Source organism: Hemiscyllium ocellatum, chromosome 13 (genome assembly GCF_020745735.1).
Source record: "Hemiscyllium ocellatum isolate sHemOce1 chromosome 13, sHemOce1.pat.X.cur, whole genome shotgun sequence".
NCBI classification, from domain to species: domain Eukaryota; kingdom Metazoa; phylum Chordata; class Chondrichthyes; order Orectolobiformes; family Hemiscylliidae; genus Hemiscyllium; species Hemiscyllium ocellatum.
Window position 1 is genome coordinate 38,296,958 of NC_083413.1, and position 22,180 is coordinate 38,319,137.

General features: G+C 39.0%; 1 protein-coding gene across 1 annotated transcript in view; it reads left to right on the forward strand.

The window, feature by feature from the left end:
- The window catches only part of zgc:153039 (uncharacterized protein LOC767698 homolog), a 107,446-nt gene that overhangs the window by 17,576 nt on the left and 67,690 nt on the right, over positions 1–22,180 (forward strand). Inside the window, exons 3-6 of the mRNA XM_060834766.1 lie at positions 777–917; positions 3,197–3,484; positions 4,839–4,946; positions 5,372–5,483. Coding sequence (XP_060690749.1) covers positions 777–917; positions 3,197–3,484; positions 4,839–4,946; positions 5,372–5,483 — 649 coding nt within the window. The remainder of the gene's footprint in view (positions 1–776; positions 918–3,196; positions 3,485–4,838; positions 4,947–5,371; positions 5,484–22,180) is intronic.

Below are 22,180 nucleotides of genomic sequence, written 5' to 3' on the forward strand. Positions count from 1 at the left end.
ACCTTGAGAAAGTGTAAACAGTTTTGTCAAATGCATTTAATGTGTCAACTGCAGTTTGTAAATACTTTAACTTACCATCAATCGACCAGTAAAGCAGCTTGAACACTTGAGTTATGTCAATACAACAATACTGTTTGAGTGTGGGAGTGAAATAAATGGCAATAAACAAATAGATTTGTGAGCTTTGTTCATGAAATGTTCAATGAAATTGCTAGCATTTTTTGTTTAAACCAGACTTATTGCATTGAACATGAGGGGGCTAGAGGCAGCATAAGAACAGGACTTAGTGCACCTTTCACCAATATCACCACAGCAACAAATGTATACTCCAAATTTTTGAAAACTGGTACTTTTTTTTAATACCCTGAAATCCACCATTTCAAGTAATAAGAATGTATAGAAAAAGAAAATGATTGGTAAGTAATGTTCATCACAACTTAATCAAGTTTCTTCTTTGTACTGTTACAACTTTCACATGTTATGCACTGTGGAGAATATGAACTTTCATTGTGCCAACAAATAGAATTCTCTTATTGGCATTTAAATATTTCAATTTTAATGTTCATAGATGGCTATGCTAATCATGCAAGGATTTCACATTACTTTTGTAAAATGCCAGAGTACTCATTTGAATTGGATCTTGGATTTCAATGTATTATTTTGTAAAATGATTTCTTGCATGCAATGTTATGAATCAACACAACATCAATGTTGTGAATATTTACTCAACTGCAAAAAGTGTTGCTCTCTTTTCCTTCACTGATGCTTGTGGTCAGATATGATCAGTCGAGCTTTGGGTCCTGAATTTGGAGGCAGCATTGGAATCATGTTCTTCTTTGCTAATATATGTGGAAGTGCTCTCTATGTCTTGGGACTTGTTGAGTCCATTGTTGACATTTTTGGATTGTCATCAACAGGTAGGTTAGTGAGTTTAAATAATGGTCTAAATTCTGTTTCAGATTTTGCATTTTTATTAAACATTACACACTTAATTATGGGGACTGGTATTCACATTACAGTGATACATGTTGGCAAATAAAGCTGAAAACATGAGAGTTAATTGGTCAGCTAATATAACAATAAGGATCTGGTACTTCCTTGACTCATACTGAAACCACAATTGAGTTGGGTTACAGTTGGAGCAGAGGCTCTCATCTATCACTGGTTATTCTTATGTATGCTTTGAAAGGAAACCACAAGTGAAAAATTGCCTTAGCTATAGAAACAACTCACTTGTAGTATTGGTAACATTTTTGAAAATCCTAGAATGAATGAGTGGACATTGGGCAGATGTTTCTGTTAGCAGCAGAGACGAAGACCTGAGGGCACAGAATTAGAGTAAAAGGAACACCCTTCAGAATAGAGATGAAGATAAACCTCTTCAGCCAGAGAGTGGCTAATCTATAGAATTCATTCCTACATAAGTCTGTGGAGGCCAGGTCATTGAGTATATTTAAGATAGAACTAAATAGGTTCTTGCTTATCAATAAGATCAAAGTTTATGGGGAAAAAGTGGGAGAATGGGGTTGAGAAACTTATCAGCCATGTTTGAATGATGGAGAAGACTCAATGGGCTGTATGGCCTAATTTCTGCTGCTGTGTCTTATGGTCTTATGATCTATGTTCATTTGGGAGGTGCGCACACTCATGAAGAATGCAAGGGCTTGACAGTGATGTAATGAACGCCTACTGTTGGAGAGAAACCACATTCTTTACTGTGAAATTATCTGAGAATAGTAGTTACTTTTGGCAGAGAGCATTTTGGAAGGATCTGATATACTTTGATGTTTCCAACCAGATCTGGCAATGGATGTGCCAAATATGCTTAACTTTGTACTATTTGTGTTTTGAGTGAGCAAAAATGGAGTCATACCAGGCATATTGACCAAGTCAATGAGAGATTTGGCTGAGGTTGAGGGACAAAGGTGGAATTAAGGGAATTGACAAATAAATCAAAAATCTCCACAATACAAGTGGATGAGGTGATTAAAAAAGGCATATGGCATGCTTGCTTTCATCGGTCAGGACATTGAATTATAAAGTTGGCAAGTGATGTTGCAGCTGTATAAACTTTAGGCAACATTTGGAGTGTTGCATGCAGTTCTGGCTGCCTCACAATCAACAAGATGTGGAGGCTTTGGAGAGGGTACAAAAGAGGTTTACAAGTAGGATGTCTGGAATGGAGTGTATTAGCTATGAGGAGGAGTTGCACAGATTTGTATTGTTTTCGCAAGAGTGTCAAAGGCTGAGGGATGACCTGATCAAAGTATATAACATTAAGAGACAAACATCAGGTGGTGTCATTTTTTTTCAGAATGAAAATGTCAAATACTAGGGTGTGCAAAACACTAGATTTAAGGTGAGAGTGGCAAGTTTAAAGAGAGTTTTTTTTTACACAGGGTGATAAGTGCCTGGGCTGCTTCTACTACCTTCTCTAAGCAGATGAATTAGCAAAGTTTGAGGCATTTGGACCAATACACAAACAGGCAGGGAAGAGGAGGATACAGACCATGTATAGGCAGATGGGGTTAGGATGGCATCATGATCGGCACTGACATAGTGGGCTGAAGGGCCTGTTCCTGTGCTGACTGTTCTATGTTCCACATCTGTTGTGGCAGAGGCAAGTTGAAAGGTCAAACAGTTATAATTGATTTGGGATTGATAATTTTTATGACGGCAACATAGTGGCAAAAGTTTTGCTAGTATCCTGTGCTCTGACAAACCGGTCATTCAGTTTTCACATAGCTGACCTCCTGGAGAAAGGCCTGTGAATACCTGGCTTACGTTTTTTTTTAACTGAAGTGAAGAAGATCAAACTTGTTTAGGCCATTGTCACTTCTGAATGAGCTAGATGAATTCACTGGTAAATTACACTGATAGAATGTAAAACGCATCTTGCCACTCCATTATTTACTGTTGGCAAAACCAGGATCATCTTCCCAGATGGAAGGTGTAAAGCCCAAGGCCTTCAAGTTCTGCCCCCAACAGTGACAGTACATGACAGCAATAACTCGAATTGTAAGTTTCTGTAGGGAAGTCATTCCCATTTGCAGAGAAATGTTCATATTGATTGGGATACTGTCATTTAGTAAATTTCTACAAATGTTCGTGCCATAGACGTTAAAATCCAGCTATAAATTTTACAGGGAGTAGACCGCAAGTTGTGTATTGTTAATTGAGTTATTGTCTTTTTCAGGGCAAACCACAAGCAGCATTCAGGTTCTTCCTCAGTCCTACTGGTACGAACTTCTCTATGGCACAGTGATTCTGATTTTCTGCCTCCTTGTGTGCTTAGTTGGAGCTGACATCTATGCAAAAGCCTCCTTCATAATTTTTCTTATTGTTATTCTGGTACTTGGCACAATATTCATCAGTTTTTTTGCAGTGTCACCAAAATCTATTAACATCACAACGTCTTTGGGAAACATCTCAGAGGCTTCATTCACTGGATTTAAGCTGTCAACTCTGAAGAGTAATCTTCCATGTAAGTTAATCCTAAAAGTAAGTATAGGGTAGTAACTTCATTCAAATGCATGTGCACTGAAATGATGTTAGGGCAACAAAGGTTAGCAACTATTTATTCTATCTGTTTCAGCTTCATTTCAATTAAAATGCTTAATCAAAGCTTATGGCCCAACATTTTATATATTCAGTGTAATTACTGAAAATAACTATCCACATAGATTTTCTGCTGGCTGATACAGAACGCAAACTGCAATTTTTCTTCAGTATGTATTATTGAAAAGTGATACATGCTGCCAAAGCTTTTTGTATTGGTTATATCAAGATAAATGTCAATTACAAAATTTTGAACTATCACAATAATTTATACCACACAAGGAAACGGTACTGTTGGGTTGGTGTTTTCGGGAGAAAGTAACAAGGAACCAAACATTGGTCCCCCATGCTTCTAGGCAATTTGGAACATTACAAGATTTGAACATATGTTCTCTGCAAACAAAAAAAAAGTTCCTTGCATACAAAGGTATGTTACTTCCAGCAACTGTAAATGAGCCATGCTATGAGTTCAACTGATCATCCTGATTAGTTGTTAGTGTAGCTATCAGCTAATGTGTACAAGACAAAAAGCATTGGCTACATGTCTCTCATCAACTGTATTCAAGTTCTGTACTACCAGTGAAATGTTTTCTTCACTTCTCTCAAGTAACTTTTTCTTCTTTCTGACCAAATATTTTTCTTAACGCAAATTAAGATTAAAATTGCTCACTTTAGGGTGAACAGTCCCAAAGCTTTTTACAAAGATTAATAAAACCAGTGGTTTGTTTCTGGAAATTACGTTATAACAGTCAACTAACTCTCGAGGATGAAATGAGATAGGCATACAAGCCGATACAGATTTATTAAATTCTTATTAATTTCTCCCGAGTGTAACCATGGTATACAGCATATTTCTATTCAGAGTGTGTGATTGTTTATTGTTAGTAGGTGCTTGTTGCTCTGTTAGTATCCCTGGGTGTATTTGAGTAACATTCCCAGATTGGTCACAAAATTGATACAAAATATCTCAAAATTGTAGTTTGTTGGTGCCAACCCAGTCTTGGATGAATATGATAGCTTTGCTCATACTGAACCATGAAACGACGTGACTTTTAACTGGGGCAATTCCTTAAGGAAGAATAAGAGGTGAAAATTAGATTCTGTTAGCTATTTGTGCATGCTTTGTCATCCCTAGATAAGTGGAGTTAGTCTGCAAAGGAAGGGAACAACATAAACAGCTCTTGCTATTTTTCACCTACCACATGTTATAATATAGGCTTGTGTTGCTTTTCATTTCTTAAGAGAAAAGCTATAGATTTGCTTTCAATTTCTTTCCATAGCTCAATATGTAGAAGACTACACAACTGGTAAGGTGATGAGTTTTGCTGCTGTCTTTGCAGTAATGTTCAATGGGTGCACTGGTATCATGGCTGGATCCAACATGTCAGGTAAGGTCCACACAAAGACTTGAAGGGCAATATAGGTCTAAATTTATCCATAAATTTGCTAACTGTACATTAATTAATATGAATTTTGAAGATTTTGAGAAACAGTTTCCTGTTCTATGCCTCTGCATTATGAGGCCATCAGGTAACAACAGGTTTTGAAAAAAATGTTTTGAATGTCTTGTTGATACCACATTGCATGGACCATAAGATTTATTACACAGTAGTTTATAAGGATTGTGTTCTCAGTATATATTACAGTGTTTATTGTGGTGCTAAATCTATAGTGGCACATTTGTTGCTAAATCATTTGTTAAATGATATTTGTTGTTTGTAAATATCTGCTTTTCAATGCATCATGAAAAACTCAATAAAGTTTGGATAACAAAAAAGTTAACTGAAGCTGTAAATCCTTGCATCCTTTTCAGGTGATTTAAAGAACCCCAGCTATTCTATTCCCCGAGGCACTATTACAGCAGTAATCTTTACATACATCGTATATAATATTTTATCGCTCATGATCAGCTGCACTTGTGAGAGGTGAGTTTGATTTTACTTCTTCTATCTTAAACCCTTAATGACAAATAAGCTAATCCTTTGTGAGGCTAGTACAATAGGTGCTGACACTCTGTCATTTTACACTATGCTTAAATGGAATTATGATTTCAAAGCAAAAGTGTTACAAGTACGTGTGTTCTATTGTTACTCTTCCTGCTTTAAACAAGTTTTGCAAAAACTACCTCTTTGAAAGTGCTCTTGAGACCCTGAGCCTAATTTTGAGGCCATCAAATTAACATTTAAATATACCTGTGCCCCTTCACTTTACACTTATTTCGCCTACAATGTTCTGTTGAATTTCCTTCCTACCAATTCAGTTGATGTTATTATAACATGGGTTTGTAAACCAGACCAAATCAGCCTTGCTAACATTGGATTCACAACACAGTGAAATTAACACATTCAATGCCCCTCAAAATTGCCCAATTGTTCCAAACCAGACTTAGAATAACAGATATCAGACACCAAGGTTAAACTTAAATAGAAATTAACAATATACTACCTATAGCAAAATGAAGCTAAACCACAAGGTGATCTAAACCTTCTTTAAATCGCCTGAAAATCTCTGATTTAAACCCAATCTTCTTTAGATTGTAATCCTCACAAATAGACACAGTTAAGGGATCACTTAAAAAGAAAATAAGAGTTGTCATTTGCCAATTTGGTAATTGTGTCAATGATGAGGAACAGGTTTTAATGAAATCCTTGAACGATGAATGTAGGTTTGCTTGCTGAGCTGGAAGGTTCATTTTCAGATATTTCGTCACCACACTAGGTAATATCTTCAGTTCAGGATCAAGCACTGCCGATGATTCCTGCTTACTATTTATATGTTTGGGTTTCTTTAGGTTGGTGATGTCATTTTCTCTGGTGATATCATTTCCCTGCTCTTTTTCTCAGGTGGTGGTAAATGTGGTCCAACTCTGTGTGTTGATAGAGTTCTGATTGGAATGCCATGCTTCTAGGAATTCTCACACTTATCTCTGTTTAGCCTGCCCTAGGATGGATGTGTTGTCCCAATCTGTATGTAAGGATATTAGTGAGAGAGGGTCATATCATTTTGTGGCTAGTTGATGTTCATGTATCCTGATGGCTAGATTTCTGCCTGTTTGTCCAATGCAGTGTTTAATATCGGGGTTCTTAGCAGAGGCAGTAATGCAGAGACTCAAACAAACAGATCTACCAACCATCCAACCCAAACTTTGAGTCCGCTACATAGATGACATTTTTGTCATCACTAAATGTAACAAATTAGAGAAAAGTTTCAAGACTATCAATAATGCCCTTACTGACATAACATTCACTAAAGAGGAGGAAAACAACAACAAACTGCCATTCCGAGATGTCACAGTAGAGCGAATAGCCAATGGGTATCTTCAAACCAGCGTCTACAGGAAAACATAGGGACCAAATATTGAACTGTAGAAACAATCATCCCAACATCCACAAATGAAGCTGCATCAGAACATTTATTTCAATGACCTAACACACACTGCAGCACAGAGGAACTACGCAGAGCAGAGGAAATCACCTATACAGTGTATTAAAAAAGAATGGGTACCCAATGAACACAGTCAGCTGATTTCTCAGCAACAAACCCAAACAAGCAGACAAAATGCGTCCAGAAACCCTAACCACTCCCTCCTACATCAAAGGCATCTCGGAAATGACTGCCGGACTTCTCGGACCTTTTGGCATCATGGTAGTCCACAAACCCATTGACACACTAAAACAGCAGCTAACAAACTTGAAAGACCCTATACAGACAACAAGCAAAATTCATGTCATTTACAAAGTACCGTGCAAGGACTGTAACAAACACTACATTGAACAAACAGGCAGAAATCTAACCACCAGGATACATGAACATCAACTAGCCACAAAATGACATGACCCTCTCTCACTAGTATCCTTACATACAGATAAGGAAGGACACCTCTTCGACTGGGACAAACACATCCATCCTAGGACAAGTCAAACAGAGACACTCTCAAGAATTCCTAGAAGCATAGTATTCCAACTGGAACTTTATCAACAAACACGTTGACTTGGACCCCATTTACCACCTTCTGACATCACTAACCCAAGGAAACCTAAACACACAAATAAAAAGCGGATCATAACACCAGTACTTCATCAGAGGCTCACTGATTATGTTACCTAGTATGGTGATGAAATGTTTGAAAATTAACCTTCCAGCTCAGTGAGCAAATGTACATCCATGTTATACTGTTAACTGTTCAGTAATTGTGTAATCAAAAACAATGCGTTGCAGAGTGTATTTGTAAAGAATATTATAGGTGTAACCGCCTTGTATTATTTCATTGAAGTCTTTTGTGCAGCAGAGTATTTGGATGGATAGCTTGAGCTTCTCTTGCACCCTTTTGCAATGAAATTCTGTGACTATAAATACAATACATCATGCAAAGATTGTTGCTGGGATGTGGCTTGATGTCTGCCCCAGTTTTAATGTGTCTATTTGTTCCTGGCATGTGAGTTTCTCTGACAAGGCCAACATTTGACTTAAAATCTTCATTTGCTCAGGAGCATATGGTGACTTGCTGCCTTGAACCACTTGCAGTCCAGGTGGTGTAGGTGCCCCCACAGTGCTGTGAGGGAAGGAATTTTCAGATTTTGACCCAGTGCCACTGAAAGGTTGGTGATTATGTTTCTGAATCAAGATTGTGGTTGGCTAGGAGGAGAAGTTGCAGGTTGTGATGTTCCCATATATCGATTGCTCTTGTCCTTCTGGATGGTAGTGGTCATGACTTAGGAAGACACTCTAAGGAAGCTTGGTAATTTTTTTGAATTTCTGCAGTGCATCTTGTAGATGGTACATTCTCTGCTGCTACGAGCGTCAATGAGAGAGTACATTCTCTGCTGCTATCAAACAAGCAGGTAGCTTTGTTTTTTGATGGAGTCAAGCTTGTGTGTTGGAACTGCACCCATTCAAGCAAGTGGGGAGTATTACATCACACTCTTGATATGATTTGTAAATTCTGTTGACTCTTCTGCTCCTCGGATGCTGCCTGACTGGTTGTGCTTTTCCAGCACCACATCCTTCGATTCTGATCTCCAGCATCTGCAGACGTCACTTTCTCTTGTCTTATAAATGGTGGACAAGCTTTGGGAAGTGGAAGGTGAGTTACTTGCTGCATAGTTCTTATTGTCTGACCTCTTCTCATAGTTTTTTAAATGATTAGTCTAGTTGAGATTTACCATTGACAGGAAACTCTGGGATGTTGATGGCTTGGAGGTGAACTTGGAGGTGATGATATTGCCTGATGTCTGTTACTCTTCTGGGTTGTAGAGGTCACAGGTTTGGAAAGTGTTTTTGGAAGAGTCTTATGGGGTTTTTGCAGATGATCTATGTTATTAACTCTGTACAGAGAGAGGTAATATGAAAGAGCATAGAGTCCTCTTCACATGGGCTGCTTTGTCCTGGATGGTGTTGAGCTCGATGACTGGTAGAACTGCACGCATTCAGGCAAGAAGGGAGCATTTTTTCATACTCCTAACTTGTGCCTTGTAGGTACTGAACAGCCTTTGGCAAGTTAGGATGTCAATTACTTGCTTCAAGATTTTTAGTTTCTGACCTTCCCTTGCAGCCGCAGAATTTATGTGGCTGGTCCAGTTCAGTTTAGCATCAGCATCCTGCGGGTTACCACTGATCATAGTGGGCGGCACGGTGGCACAGTGGTTAGCACTGCTGCCTCACAGCGCCTGAGACCCGGGTTCAATTCCCGACTCAGGCGACTTACTGTGTGGAGTTTGCACATTCTCCCCGTGTCTGCGTGGATTTCCTCCGGGTGCTCCGGTTTCCTCCCATAGTCCAAAGATGTGCAGGTCAGGTGAATTGGCCATGCTAAATTGCCCGTAGTGTTAGGTAAGGGGTAAATGTAGGGGTATGGGTGGGTTGCGCTTCGGCAGGTCGGTGTGGACTTGTTGGGCCAAAGGGCCTGTTTCCACACCGTTAAGTAATCTAATCTAATCTAATCTAATAAGAGATTCCATGATGATAGTATATAAATACTTTTTTTGGTCTTTGGAGATGGTCATTACCTGGCACTTGTGTGTCATGCATGTTACTTGCTAATTCAACGCAAGTCATAACTTTGTCCAGGTCTTGCTGCACCTGTGCATGGACTGCTTCATTATCTGTAGAGTCCTGAATGGAACTGAAAACTACAATCAACCAAGAATATTCCCATTCAGAATCCTAGACTCCCTACGGTGCAGAAACAAGCCTTTCAATCCATCAGGTTTGTACCGAGCCTCTGAAGAGCATCCCACCCAGGCTCACCCCCTACTCTATTGCAGTAACCTGCATTTTCGATGGCCAATCCACCTAACCTACGCATCCCTGGACAATACAGGCAATTTAGCATTGCCAGTCCACCCAACATTCAGCAAAGATTCAAATGTGTTCAATTTTAGGAAAATGGGGCTTGAAAAGTAGAATATATTCAATTTTGCAAAGATCTATTAAGGCAGAAAAGAATGATGAGAAAATAGACATATCCTCTTTGTAATTAAATAGCATTAATTTTTTCCCATGGGTTTAAATTATTAAAAATCAAGTTATTAAGGGCTAAAATAATTATTTTAGGGTAAATAGAAATATCTCTTTGCTTTGATTTCTTCTTGTTTTGCCTTGTGTAGACAGTGACTCATCCTAGGCTAGAGTTCCTTCGGTGTTTCTACATAGGGAAAGGCTTCGAACATCTGAGGCACAAAGGGACTTGGGAGTCCTGGTTCAGCATTTTAAGGTTCACTTGGTGTTTAGGAAGTCCAATGCAATGTTAGCATTTATTTCGAGAGGATTTGAACATGAAAACAGCAATGTATTGCTGAGGCTGTGTAAGGCTGTGGTCGGACTGGATTTGGAATATTGTGATAAGTGTTGGGCCCTTATGTAAGGAAGGATGTACCGACATTGGAGGCACTCCAGAGGAGCTTTACAAGAATGATCCCAGGAATGAAGGGCTTGCCATATGAAGAGCGATTAAGGACTCTGTACCTGTACGAGTTTAGAAGGATGAAGGGAGTTCTGATTGAAACTTACAGAATACTGAGATGCCTGGTTGGGGGGGACTTGGAAAATGTTTCCACTCGTTGGAGACACTAGGAGCCAAGAATCAGTGAAGGGGCAAGGCTTTAGAACAGAGATAAGGAGGAATTTCTTCAGCCAGAGGTTGGTTAATCTGCAACTCATTGTCGCAAAGTCCAAATTATTGAGTATATTTAAGACAGCTAGATAGATTCTTGATTGGTAGGGGGATAAAGGAGATAGAAAGCAGGAGAACAGGGTTGAGAAATATATCGGCTGTGATTGAATGGTGTAGCAGACTTGATGAGTTGAATGGCCTAATTCTGCTCCCATATCTCATTGACTTATGGTTGGCTTATTTTGAGGACTCATTTGTATGCAAACATTTGGAAGAGTGTGAGCAGAAGCTGTTCCCTGGTGCAGGGAGTGAAGGAAGAATTGAACTTGTATCAACTCCATTCTGTCCTGTTTTGAAAACTACAAAGCTGCTGTTCTCAGTAGCTACTGGTAGTAACTGGAGTTTTCCATTACCTTGTATTTTCTTTTTTCCCAGCCCACCCAACTCAGGAATACTGTAAGTACCCTCATAACAATTCTTCAGCTAAGTTTGCAAAGACTTCTTTAACCATTAGATTCAGGCCATTATTCAGCCGTTTGTTTCAAGTCCTCATCTGATGTCCTTTTCCAGTTTCTTTTCATTTGTATTCATGCCTAGTTTTGATTGCATTGCATTTCACAGATCAAAAATCACAGCAATGATTTTCTATGTGAATGGCACTCTGCAAATGCAAGTTGTTTTTCTGTTGGAAACTGGGACCAAGCTTTTCCTGGTCTATTTGATTCCATGCTGCATCATGTCGCACTGAGCCAATGGAAGTCAAATCATGCATTTCTAGAAATGGGCAGGCATTTTCACTAGGTCACAGCAATCCTAATGTATAAATTAATAGATGTAATGGTTGAGCAATTTTTCACAGTACCTTTTTATGACTTGAAATGTTGTGCTTTTAGTGAAACTGAACTGAAATGCATTCTTTAAGTTGAATTTATTTCCAATGTGTGACTAACAGCAGGTTATTTTGTTCCAAGCTTTTACCCATTAGAGACTAAATGTTATTCTGTCTGCACATCAGTCATTTTAGCACAATGCAGTCAGATCATTATGTTCCCTTAAAAGAAAGCATTTAACCTCCATGCTTTTATACACCACCTTTCAGTGCAATTAGATTCTGCTGTAGCAACCCAGCATTCCCAACTTGATGAATGTATTTTACATTTTTACATAGTACTCTAAATCTCATGTGGGTCACCTTCATTTGTCATGTAATAAATTCTGTTAAACTGCAAACTGATTATAGCTCCACTTTTGGATAATGAAGTTTGTCCCTGGGGAAAAAAAAATACATGTTTTCGTATTATAAATTCCATTTAACATGCGATACTTTATAAGAAATGCTTCCTACATGTTAAATAATTTTAGCGAATTGAAATAACTAATGAAAGTCAGGTAAATGTGGTTGTTCCCCTTACAAATCAAAATCATTGTTTGTTTTACTAACTAGTTTGTGCAATCTTTCTACTTTATGCAATATGCTGAGACAAAGGGTTTCACTTGCAATGTTGAGTCTTTTCTTACCAGGAAGTAACTGAAATAGAATTGTTTTATTTGCTCCTGAGAAGGGGCTGATGTTATCAAAGCCAGCATTGTTTTTTTTTAAACCCATAATTGCCCTTGAAAAGACAGTGCTGACCTGTTTTCTTGAACTGCTGCAGTCCATTTAGGTTCTCCACAGTGCTGAATGGGAAGGTGTTCCATGATATTGACCCAGCAATGATGAAGGTCATTTGTATATATCTTAGCGTCACGATGGTGAGAGGTTTGGAAAGAACTTTACAGATTGTGAGTTTCTCATCTGCCTGCCTGCTGTCCGACTCGTCATGGCAATAGAAGTAACAAATATGGAATTTAGTGTGTTGCTGCAATGCATCTTGTGGATGGTACACACTCTCTTTCACCTACTGTGTACTAGTGGTGGAGGGAATGAATGCTTAAAATGATGAATAGGGTGCCAATCAAGCATGGTGTTTTCTTTTTTGGATGATTTGTCGTGTTTCTTCAGTGTTATTGGTGGTGCACTTATCAAAGGAAGCCAAACGTATTCCAGCTCATTCCTGACTTTAATTTGGTATGTTCATGAGATGTAGACCTCACTGGCTAGACCAGCATTTATTGCCCGTTCCTAAGTGCCGTGTTAAGACTTGGGCATATTGCTGTAGGTCTGGAATCACCATGTAGGTCAGACCTGGTAAGGATGGTGGCAGATTCCCTTCCCATAGGGGCATTAATGAACCAGATGGGTTTTAATAACAATAGACAATGGTTGCATGGTCACCCTTACTCTAGCTTTTGTTTTTCAAATTCCAGATTTTTTTTTTGTATGGAATTCACATTACGCAACCAGTTATGGCAGGATTCAAACCCACATTCTCAGAAGTTATTACTACATTACCACTACGCCCCAGCTTCCTAGGCTTATGATTGGTGAACAGGTGCTGAGGAGTCAGAAGATGATTTACTCATTCCAGAGTTTCCAGCTTCTGCCTGCTCTTATAACCATAGTATTTAAATGGCTGGTTCAGCAAAGTTTCAGGTCAACAGTGACACACTGCAGGAGATAACAGCGTTGCTTCACTTGGAGGTCGCCACTGATGTTACCTAGCCAGGTAATGAAACATCTGGATATCAAACCTACAGCTTAGCGAGCAAACCTATACCCTAAACCTCAACCTGAGCTACAAACCTTGCAGCTGCCTGTTATACTGGTACTGAGGTTCAGTGATGGTCATGCTATTAAATGGCAACAGGAGGTGATTAAACTTTTTGTTGTTGGAGATCATCTTTTTCTGGCATTTAAGTAGTGTGAATGTTCTTGCCATTTACCAACTCAAACCTTGATGCTGCCCAGGTTTTCCAGTATTTCTGTGCCAACTGCATCAGTATCTGAAGAGTTGTCAATGGTGCTGAGCATTGCCCAATCATCAGAGAGCACCCCAATTTCAGACTTTGTGATGGTGAGAAGGTTATTGATGAAACAGTTGAAAGTGGTTGGGCCCAGGACACAACCCTGAGGTCCACGAACACCTGATGAAGGAGCAGTGCTCTGAAAGCTAGTGCTTCCAATTAAACCTGTTGGGCTATAACCTGGTGTTGTGATTTTTAACTTTGTATACCCTAGTCCAACACCAGCATCTCCAAATCCTGAGAAACTCCTGTAGTGATGTTCTGGAACTGAGATGACTGATCTCCAACAAAAACAACTATCTTCCTTTACGCTAAGCATGACTCTAACCAGCCATGGTTTTTCCACTTGATTCCCTTGGCTGACATCTTTGTCAAATTTCTTAATTGCTTGAATCTGTATGCTGTCCATCACAAAGATTACATAATTCACCATGAACGCAATGCAGCTTTTCTCCTTCATTGCTTGCAGGCTTAGTTAGACAACTATTCTCCTGAGCAGGCCCATTATTATCCTGGAACCTTTACAAGTTTTCTACATTGAAGATGCTTTATAAATGCATGCCTTTTCCGTGGTCATTTTCTCCCCTATTCATTTTGGGTAGGACTGAAAATAATTTCAGTCATGGCCTTCTGAAATTCAGTGGGCATTATGACAAAAATTCAGTTTTTAGTTGGTGTGTTTATCGATAAATTATCATGCTACATTGGACATTTATTGCTAACTTCACTTCCAAAATCATTTCTTACTAAAGATCAATACATTATTGTGAAGATTAAGTTTCTCTTCAGGCAATTTATTTTAAATAAGTGCCAAACCATATGGTTTAAATGTCAGTCTGCTGTGGGATTTGTTAATGTCAATAACTGACAGATTTTTTTGAAGTTAACAGCTGTTACTTAAATAATGTGATTCTACTTAGAAACTTGAGGGCCGTTATTGGCTTGTGGTTGTTAGAAACTCCAGACTGAGATTGGTATGATCTGCTATATGACTTGAATCTCAGAAACTGAGATAGCCAGAAGTTAATGAAGTAAAATTTTCTTTCTACAGAGGCCACAAATAATGGAATTTTAGTCATTGTTCTCAACTCTATTATTTTCTAAAACTGCTAATTTTCTACCACTCAGAGTTAGCAATATGAAGCACTAATCTAAGTGCAATATTTCTCTGGTATAATTTTCTAATTTCTTATGGTAGAATATGATAAATTCTGATGCTAGTATTGATTAACTGTCAAAGATCAGGTCTATGATTGAATCAGGAGTAGGCCAAGAGGCTCAGTGCTTTTTGGTCTGACTGCAGTAGGATATGATATCTAGAGAAATATCGGGGGACGTGAATATAATTTCATGAAATTAAATATATAGCTAGAACACATGAAGGATGGTGGAACAGGTGATGTGTCACAGCTGCAGCATGTGGGACCTCCTGGATGCCAGGTTGGTTCAGAGCAAACATACCAGTAGTCAACATTTGAAATTCGAGCAGCTTTGACTCAAAGTTTATCAGTTGAGGCTAAACTGCAGATACTGTGGCGGACCACAGAGGGGATAAGCTACCTGGATTCATTGCAGGAGGATGTCATACCTCTTAGGAGCTTCTGATTTGGTCAGTGTTTATGGACAGATGAGTGTGACTGAGAGTGAAGCAGGTAAAAGGCCCCAGAATTCAGCAGCACGAGAGTTTCAACCTTTGCAATTGTTCAATAACTTTGAGATTCTTTCAGTTTGTCTGGTTGAGAGTGAGGCTGCAGAGTGGATGAGGTAAATGGCTGCACTACTACAGGAATCTACTCAAATACAGTGAGATAAAAGGAATGCAATGATGGAGGGGACAGTATAGCGAGGAGGAACTAACACTGTTCTCTGCAGCAAAGAGCATGAGTCAAGACAACTTATCCAGAGATCAGTTGAACCAAAGAATTTGTTTACGTACTTTATGACTCTAAATTATACTGGGATCGTACGGTGGCCCAGTGGTTAGCACTGTTTCCTCAGTGCCAGGGATCCGGGTTCGATTCCAGCCTCCGGTAACAGTTTGTGTGGAGTTTGCACATTCTCCCCATGTCTGTGTGGGTTCCCTCCAGGTGCTCGAGTTCCTCCCACAATCCAAAGATGTGCAGGTCAGGTGAATTGGCCATAGTGTTAGATGCATTAGTCAGGGGTAAATGTGTGGGAATGGGTCTCGGTGGGTTACTGTTTGGAGGGTCGATGTGGACTTGTTGGGCCAAATGGCCTGTTTCCATACTGTAGGGAATCAAATTTAACTCTGCTGCCTGCCAAGTTCCAGGATCCAGGACTGTCACTTGAGGCTGGAGAAGAGCTTGTTGTGGCATGGCCCTCTTTTAGCTCTAATATTTAGGGAAACTTTTACCATTTTTTTTTATTCCTAGCTAGTTTCTTTCGTATTATTTTTCCCTTATTAAAATTAATAATTCTTTGGCACATCGAAAACAATCTTCTGAACTTCTACCTGGCTTTGCAGTTATACGCTTTTTTTCTTTAAATTTGATATTAGCTTTTTAACATTTTGTGGTTGATCACAGATGGTAGGTTTAGGCTAATGTGAGGGCATTCTTGCACAAAAGGTTAACATTCAGGAACAGAAAGTGATTGGGAAAGTCGATAGAATGTCAACAGATTTTGCAAGTGGAATTGACTATAAGAGTTGGGAAGTTATGTTTGATTTATACAGGGCATTTTGTAAGACCACATCTGGAGCACTGTATACAATATTGATCATCTTTATTTAAAGAAAGATGTAAATATATTGGAAGTAATTCAGAGAAGCTTTACCAGAACAAATCCCCGAAATGGTATATTGTCTTACGAGGAAAAGTTGAACAAGCAAGGATGGGTAAGAGGCAAAATGATTGAAACGTAAGATCCTGGAGGCTTTTGACAAATTGGATGTAGAAAGAACGTTTCTTGTAGAAGAATGGAGAACTAGGGATCAGTGCTTAAAAATAGGAAGTTGCCCATTTAAAAACAGATGAGGTGAAATGTTTTCTTTGAGGTTCTTGAGTCTTTGGTTCAACCACTTTTTCAGGAAGAAAGTTCAAGAGTCTTTGAATATTTTTGAGCCAAGTGTGGGTAGATTTGTGTTAGGTAATGTGATGAAAGGTTATTGGGGTAGGTGGGAATGTGGATTTGTGGTTGCAAGCAGAACAGCCAAAATCTAATTAAATGGCTCAACAGATCTGAGTGACCAAATCAAAATATAGATACAGAAAATAGGAGCAGGAGTGGGCCATTCAGCCCTACAACCCTGCTCTGCCATTCAATATAATCATGACTGATCATCCAACTCAGAAACCCTGCCCACTTGTTCCCCATCTCCTTTGAAACCTTTAGGCATAAGAAATATATCTATCTCCTTCTTGAAAACATTGTGTTTTGGCCTTTCCTGGTGGGGCCATCCTTTTGGCATTTACCCTGTCTAGTCCTGTTAGAATCTGAGATCATCCCCTCATTCTTCCTAACTCCAGCCTAACCAATCCAGTCTGTTATTATGCATCAGATTCGTCACTCCAGAAATGAGTCTAGTAAACATTTATTTCACTTCCAGTGCACCCAGAATATCCTCCTTCAGATAAGGAGACCAAAATCGCATACAATACACCATGTATGGTCTCTCTAAAGCTGTATACAATTGCAGCAAGATATCCCTGCTCCTGTATTCCAATTATCTCACATTGAAGGCCAAAATCTATTTGCCGCATTCACTGCCATCAGTATCTGTTATGTTTATCTTGAGTGGCTTTTGTAAGAGAACACTCCTCCTACCCAATTGCACCTACCCAATTCCCAATCTTTCACCATTCCGATCATCTGTCTTCCTGCTTTTGCTACCAGTGTGGATAACCTCACGTTTATCCACATTATTTTGCATCTTTCATGCATTTGTCCACTCACTCAAATTGTCCAAATCTCACTGAAACATCTCTGCATCCTCTTCATCCACCCACCCACCTTTTTATATTGTCTGCAAACTTGGAGATATTGCATTTTGTTCCCTCATCTAAACCATTAATATTGTGAAAAGCATTGGACCCTGTGGTACCCTACCAGTCTGTCACTTGGAAAAAAGCTGCCTTTGTTCCTACTTTGTTTCCTGTCTGCTAATCTATTCTCGATCAATATCAGTACACAATCCCCTAGTTCCACGGTCTCTAATTTTACGTGTTAGTCGCTTATGTGAGACCTTTTATTGAAAACCTTTTGAAAGTCCAAGTAAACCACATTCATTGGTTCAGTCTTAGCAACTCTAGTAGTTACATCCTCAAAAAACCAATAGATTTGTCAGGGATGATTTCTCTTTTGTAAGCTCATGTTGATTATGTCTGATCCTGTCACCGTTTACCAAGTGGTCTGCTATTACATCTCTTGGGGGCGGCGGGGGGGGACCTCTAGCTTTTTCCTTCCTACTGATGTCAGGCCAATCCATCTATAATCCCCTACTTTCCCTTTTCCTCTCATTTGTTTTTTTTATATAGTGAGTTACATTAGCCAGTATCCAATCAATAGGAATTGTTTCAGTTTCAAGAAAATCTCGAAAAATGACTACTAATACCTTTCATTATTTTGAGGGCCACTTCCTTATATCCTCTGGGATGTAGATTATCCCAGATTATATCCTCTGAGATGTAGATTATTGGGTCCTGGGGATTTATTGGCCTTTAATCCCATCAATTTTCCCAATGCAATTTCTCTATTCATACATATTTACTTCATTTCCCCCCTCTCACTGGTCCCTGTGTTCTCCAATACTTTTGGGATGTTATTTGTGAGTTTTTGTGAAGAGAGAACCAAAATATGGATTTAATTAGACTGCCATGTTTTTGTTCTCAATTATAACTTACCCTGTTTCTGAATGTAAGGGACCTACACATGTCTTCATTTTTTTTTCTGTCTTCGCATTACCTCTGGAAGTTTTTACACTCGATCTGTATATTTCTCATAAGCTTATTCTTGTGCTGTGTTTTTCTGGTCAAAGTCAATCGCTATGCCCTCCTTTGAAATCTAAACTGCTTCCAATTCTCACGTATGCTGCTTTTAAGTTTTGGAGGAGAAAGTGAGGTCTGCAGATGCTGGAGCTCAGAGCTGAAAATGTGTTGCTGGGAAAGCGCAGCAGGTCAGGCAGCATCCAAGGAACAGGAAATTCGACGTTTCGGGCATAAGCCCTTCATCAGGAATGAGGAATTCCTCATTCCTGATGAAGGACTTATGCCCGAAACATCGAATTGCCTGTTCCTTGGATGCTGCCTGACCTGCTGCGCTTTTCCAGCAACACATTTTCAGCTTTTAAGTTTTGGCCAATTTTCATGTCCCGTTCTCTAATACTAACTTTAAATTCCTTTTGTTAGCTACTGTTTGGCCACCTTTTTAATGTTTTTGTTTTTGTGCCAGACAGCATTAAACATTTGGTGCAGTTCCTCCATGCACTCCTGAACTGTTTGCTATTGTCTATCCTTCATCATGTTCCCCAATAAGCTCACACCTCAGACAATCGTAGCTTTCTTTCTATTTAGATTCAAGCTCCTCTAGTCTCTGAACCATGTCGCTCTCCATTTAATGAGTGATTCTATCTCACTATGATCACTCCTTCCCAAGGAGCCTCTTACAGCTAGAATGCCAGTTGTTCATTTCTGATTTCAGTGTTCAGGCTAAGATGGCCTATTCTACAGTTAGTTCCTCAAAATATTGATCCAGAAAACCATCCCATTTGCACTCTAGGAATTCCCATATTATACTGTTGTTACTGATTTGATTTGTCCAATATTTACCCAAATCACAAAGGTTTAATGCTGGTCTTTTTCTCATTTTTGGTGTCATTCATATTATTTTGCACTGTAGCACTGTGATTGTTATTCATGGATACTCTGCCTACAACTTTTCTTAGTTCCCATTCTGTCTTTTTGTTTTGCCATAGTTTACCTTTTCCATCCCCTTCTCATTTTAGTTTGAACTCTTTCTAATGACACTAAGCCCCTTGTTCACATGTAGGCACAAATGTGCTCAAAAGTACAGGGAGAAAATGGTTCACTTTCAAGAGTAGTCTGAGACATACCAAATGATTACCTCCATGTTCTATTTGTTCTGAATTTGTTAGTTCATTCTTGTATTTCATTTTCCTATAGAGTATTGCATCATGCCCACCCAAATTGACTAGTTTGTACACTTAGTATTGGTTGTTATAAATCTTATAGTTTTATAAGGATTAACATCAAATAGACTTTAATAGAGTAATTTTTTTTGATCCTTACTTAATTCCCATTAGAGCACTGTGATTCTGTTCTTCAGAAAGTAAAATATTTTGAACCTGTATTTTTGCTATGGTATTAAGGCTACCCATATATTAGGAGCTGTAAACTTATAATGTGAAATTCTCATGTTGCTGAACATTTATGGAGTGAGATGTTGTCAAGCTTTGAGAGTTCTGCATAATAACACCTAGTACTTGAGAAAACCTGTCTTACTATTTTGCATAAACTTGTTTTATGTTTGTAATTTGACAAAAATATGGAAGTGATTTTACTACTTCATGTACATTTGAAGGTAAAGCTCTGAAATCTGACGGATCCAATAGTGATTTTATTGTCCTGTACAATAAGAGCTCAGACTTCTGTTTGAGGGATTGAATTCAGTATTATTTGGACCAACCAGAAGAGGGCGTACAAGGTGAACTTTACTTCCTTGGCCAGTTTGTTCTTTCTGAGACAGGGTTTAGTTTAAGTAGTGACAACATGTAGAAAAATGTGAAGGTGAGATTTTGATTGCCGTTTTATTGAATTTAATCCCTTTAAGAAGTGCTGAAATGAGAATATTTTACTAATTTGAGTGGACCCAAATGATCCCCATTGCTTTCTCCATGACAGCTCAGGGTTGACGTGCCAAACAATGGACCTCCATGTTCTTCTGTAGGAAATTCTTGTGATTGTTTGTTTGAAGCTTGGCATTCTCTGACCTGTCTAAATGTAAGACACACAGCTTCACAATGTCTTTTTTTTTTCCATAGCAATATTCATATCCTGTATTGCCAAGAGCCCTGTGAGCATACTTTTCCCTAGCAAGTCACTGCAATGTTTGCAGATTCTCCCCCCAATGGAGTCCTGTAACTAGGTTTCAATGAAAGCATTTCAGGGTGAACTGTCCTGTCCTTTTACTGCAGAACAATTCTTTCTTTCCACTTCACAGTTTTCCGATCCCTTTCCAAGCCCGTTTTGTAAAGGCACATTACAGCAAGTGGTGGACAACAGGTTTTTTTTTCTTATCACAGCCGCTTCAAAAGTAGGTGTGTGTCTGTCTCCAACTTGCTGCAGTGCTCCAGTGAAGTTCAATGCAAGCTGGAAGAACAGCATCTCATTTGCTGCATGGGGAGCCAGCAGATGTCAGGACTCAATATTGAGTTCAATAATTTTAGGATCTGAGCATCTTTTCCAATCTCCTTACCCCAACCCCACACTTTAGGTCTTCTCATCACATGGACTGCAACAACTAACAACCCATCGTCAGCTACCAATAGTCACCATTAGCACCATTCCCAGGCTGACAAATAGCCATTCCCTTGTCTATCCAACTGTAATTTTCTCCCTAGGCAGCATCTCCATCAATGGTTTTCTTCTACCCACCCCTGCACCCCCTTCCCACAACTTGTTCAGGATGTAAACCAACCTTTTCCAAACTACAGTTAGCTCTGAAGTAACATCACTGTACACAAAACTTGAACTCTGCTTTCTCTCCACAGATGCTGCCAAACCTGCTGAGTTTCTCCAACTATTTCTGTTTTTGTTTCTGATTTCCAGTATCCACAGTCCTTTGCGGTTTTTTTGTTTAGTAGTTATCCCCAGTGTCCCAGCCAGTGGTTATCCTTAAATCTGAATTAGCAAAACATATTACCTTACAATTATCACATTGCTGATGGTGGGATTTCGCAAATTTGCTGTCACATTTTATTTAGTACAACCTCAACAACGTTATGACTATGAAGCAGTTTGAAAACCACTTTGTACAGTTGTTATATAACTGCTAACCTTTTTTTCTTTTCAGAATGTTGAATGTGACGCTGATAACGGTAGAGCAGAGAAGGAGAATTTTCTAAAGTATGATAGATTTCCTTTCGAAACAAAGATTAAAGCTATAGCTGAAACTAGTCTTGGTGAATTAATCAGTCAAATGGATGATAGTTGGTAAATATCTTGAATAGTAAGGTATGATTAATTAGGGGTAGCTTGAGCAATAAGTGAAGAAGACTTGCATTTATTAAGTGACTTTTATGATTGATGGATAAATATTGATAACTCCTGATCTTCAGAATAATGCCATAAAACCCTGTACATCCATCTGAGTAAATAGCGCTTCTCATCTGAAAGACAGCACCTCTATCTAGTGGATTCCCCCAGTCACAGTATTTCAGCCACCCTTGGACTTTGTCCTTTTGATTTTGAATGGAGTTTTAACTCCAAGTCCTTTTGGACTGGTGTGTTATCTACTGAGCTATGGCTGAAGTAAGAATATTTCAGAAATTGAAGTACGCAACTGGAGGATACCCAACTAATATTAATTCAGCAGAGATCTAATTGAAGGAAATTGGAGTCAAAAACTGGC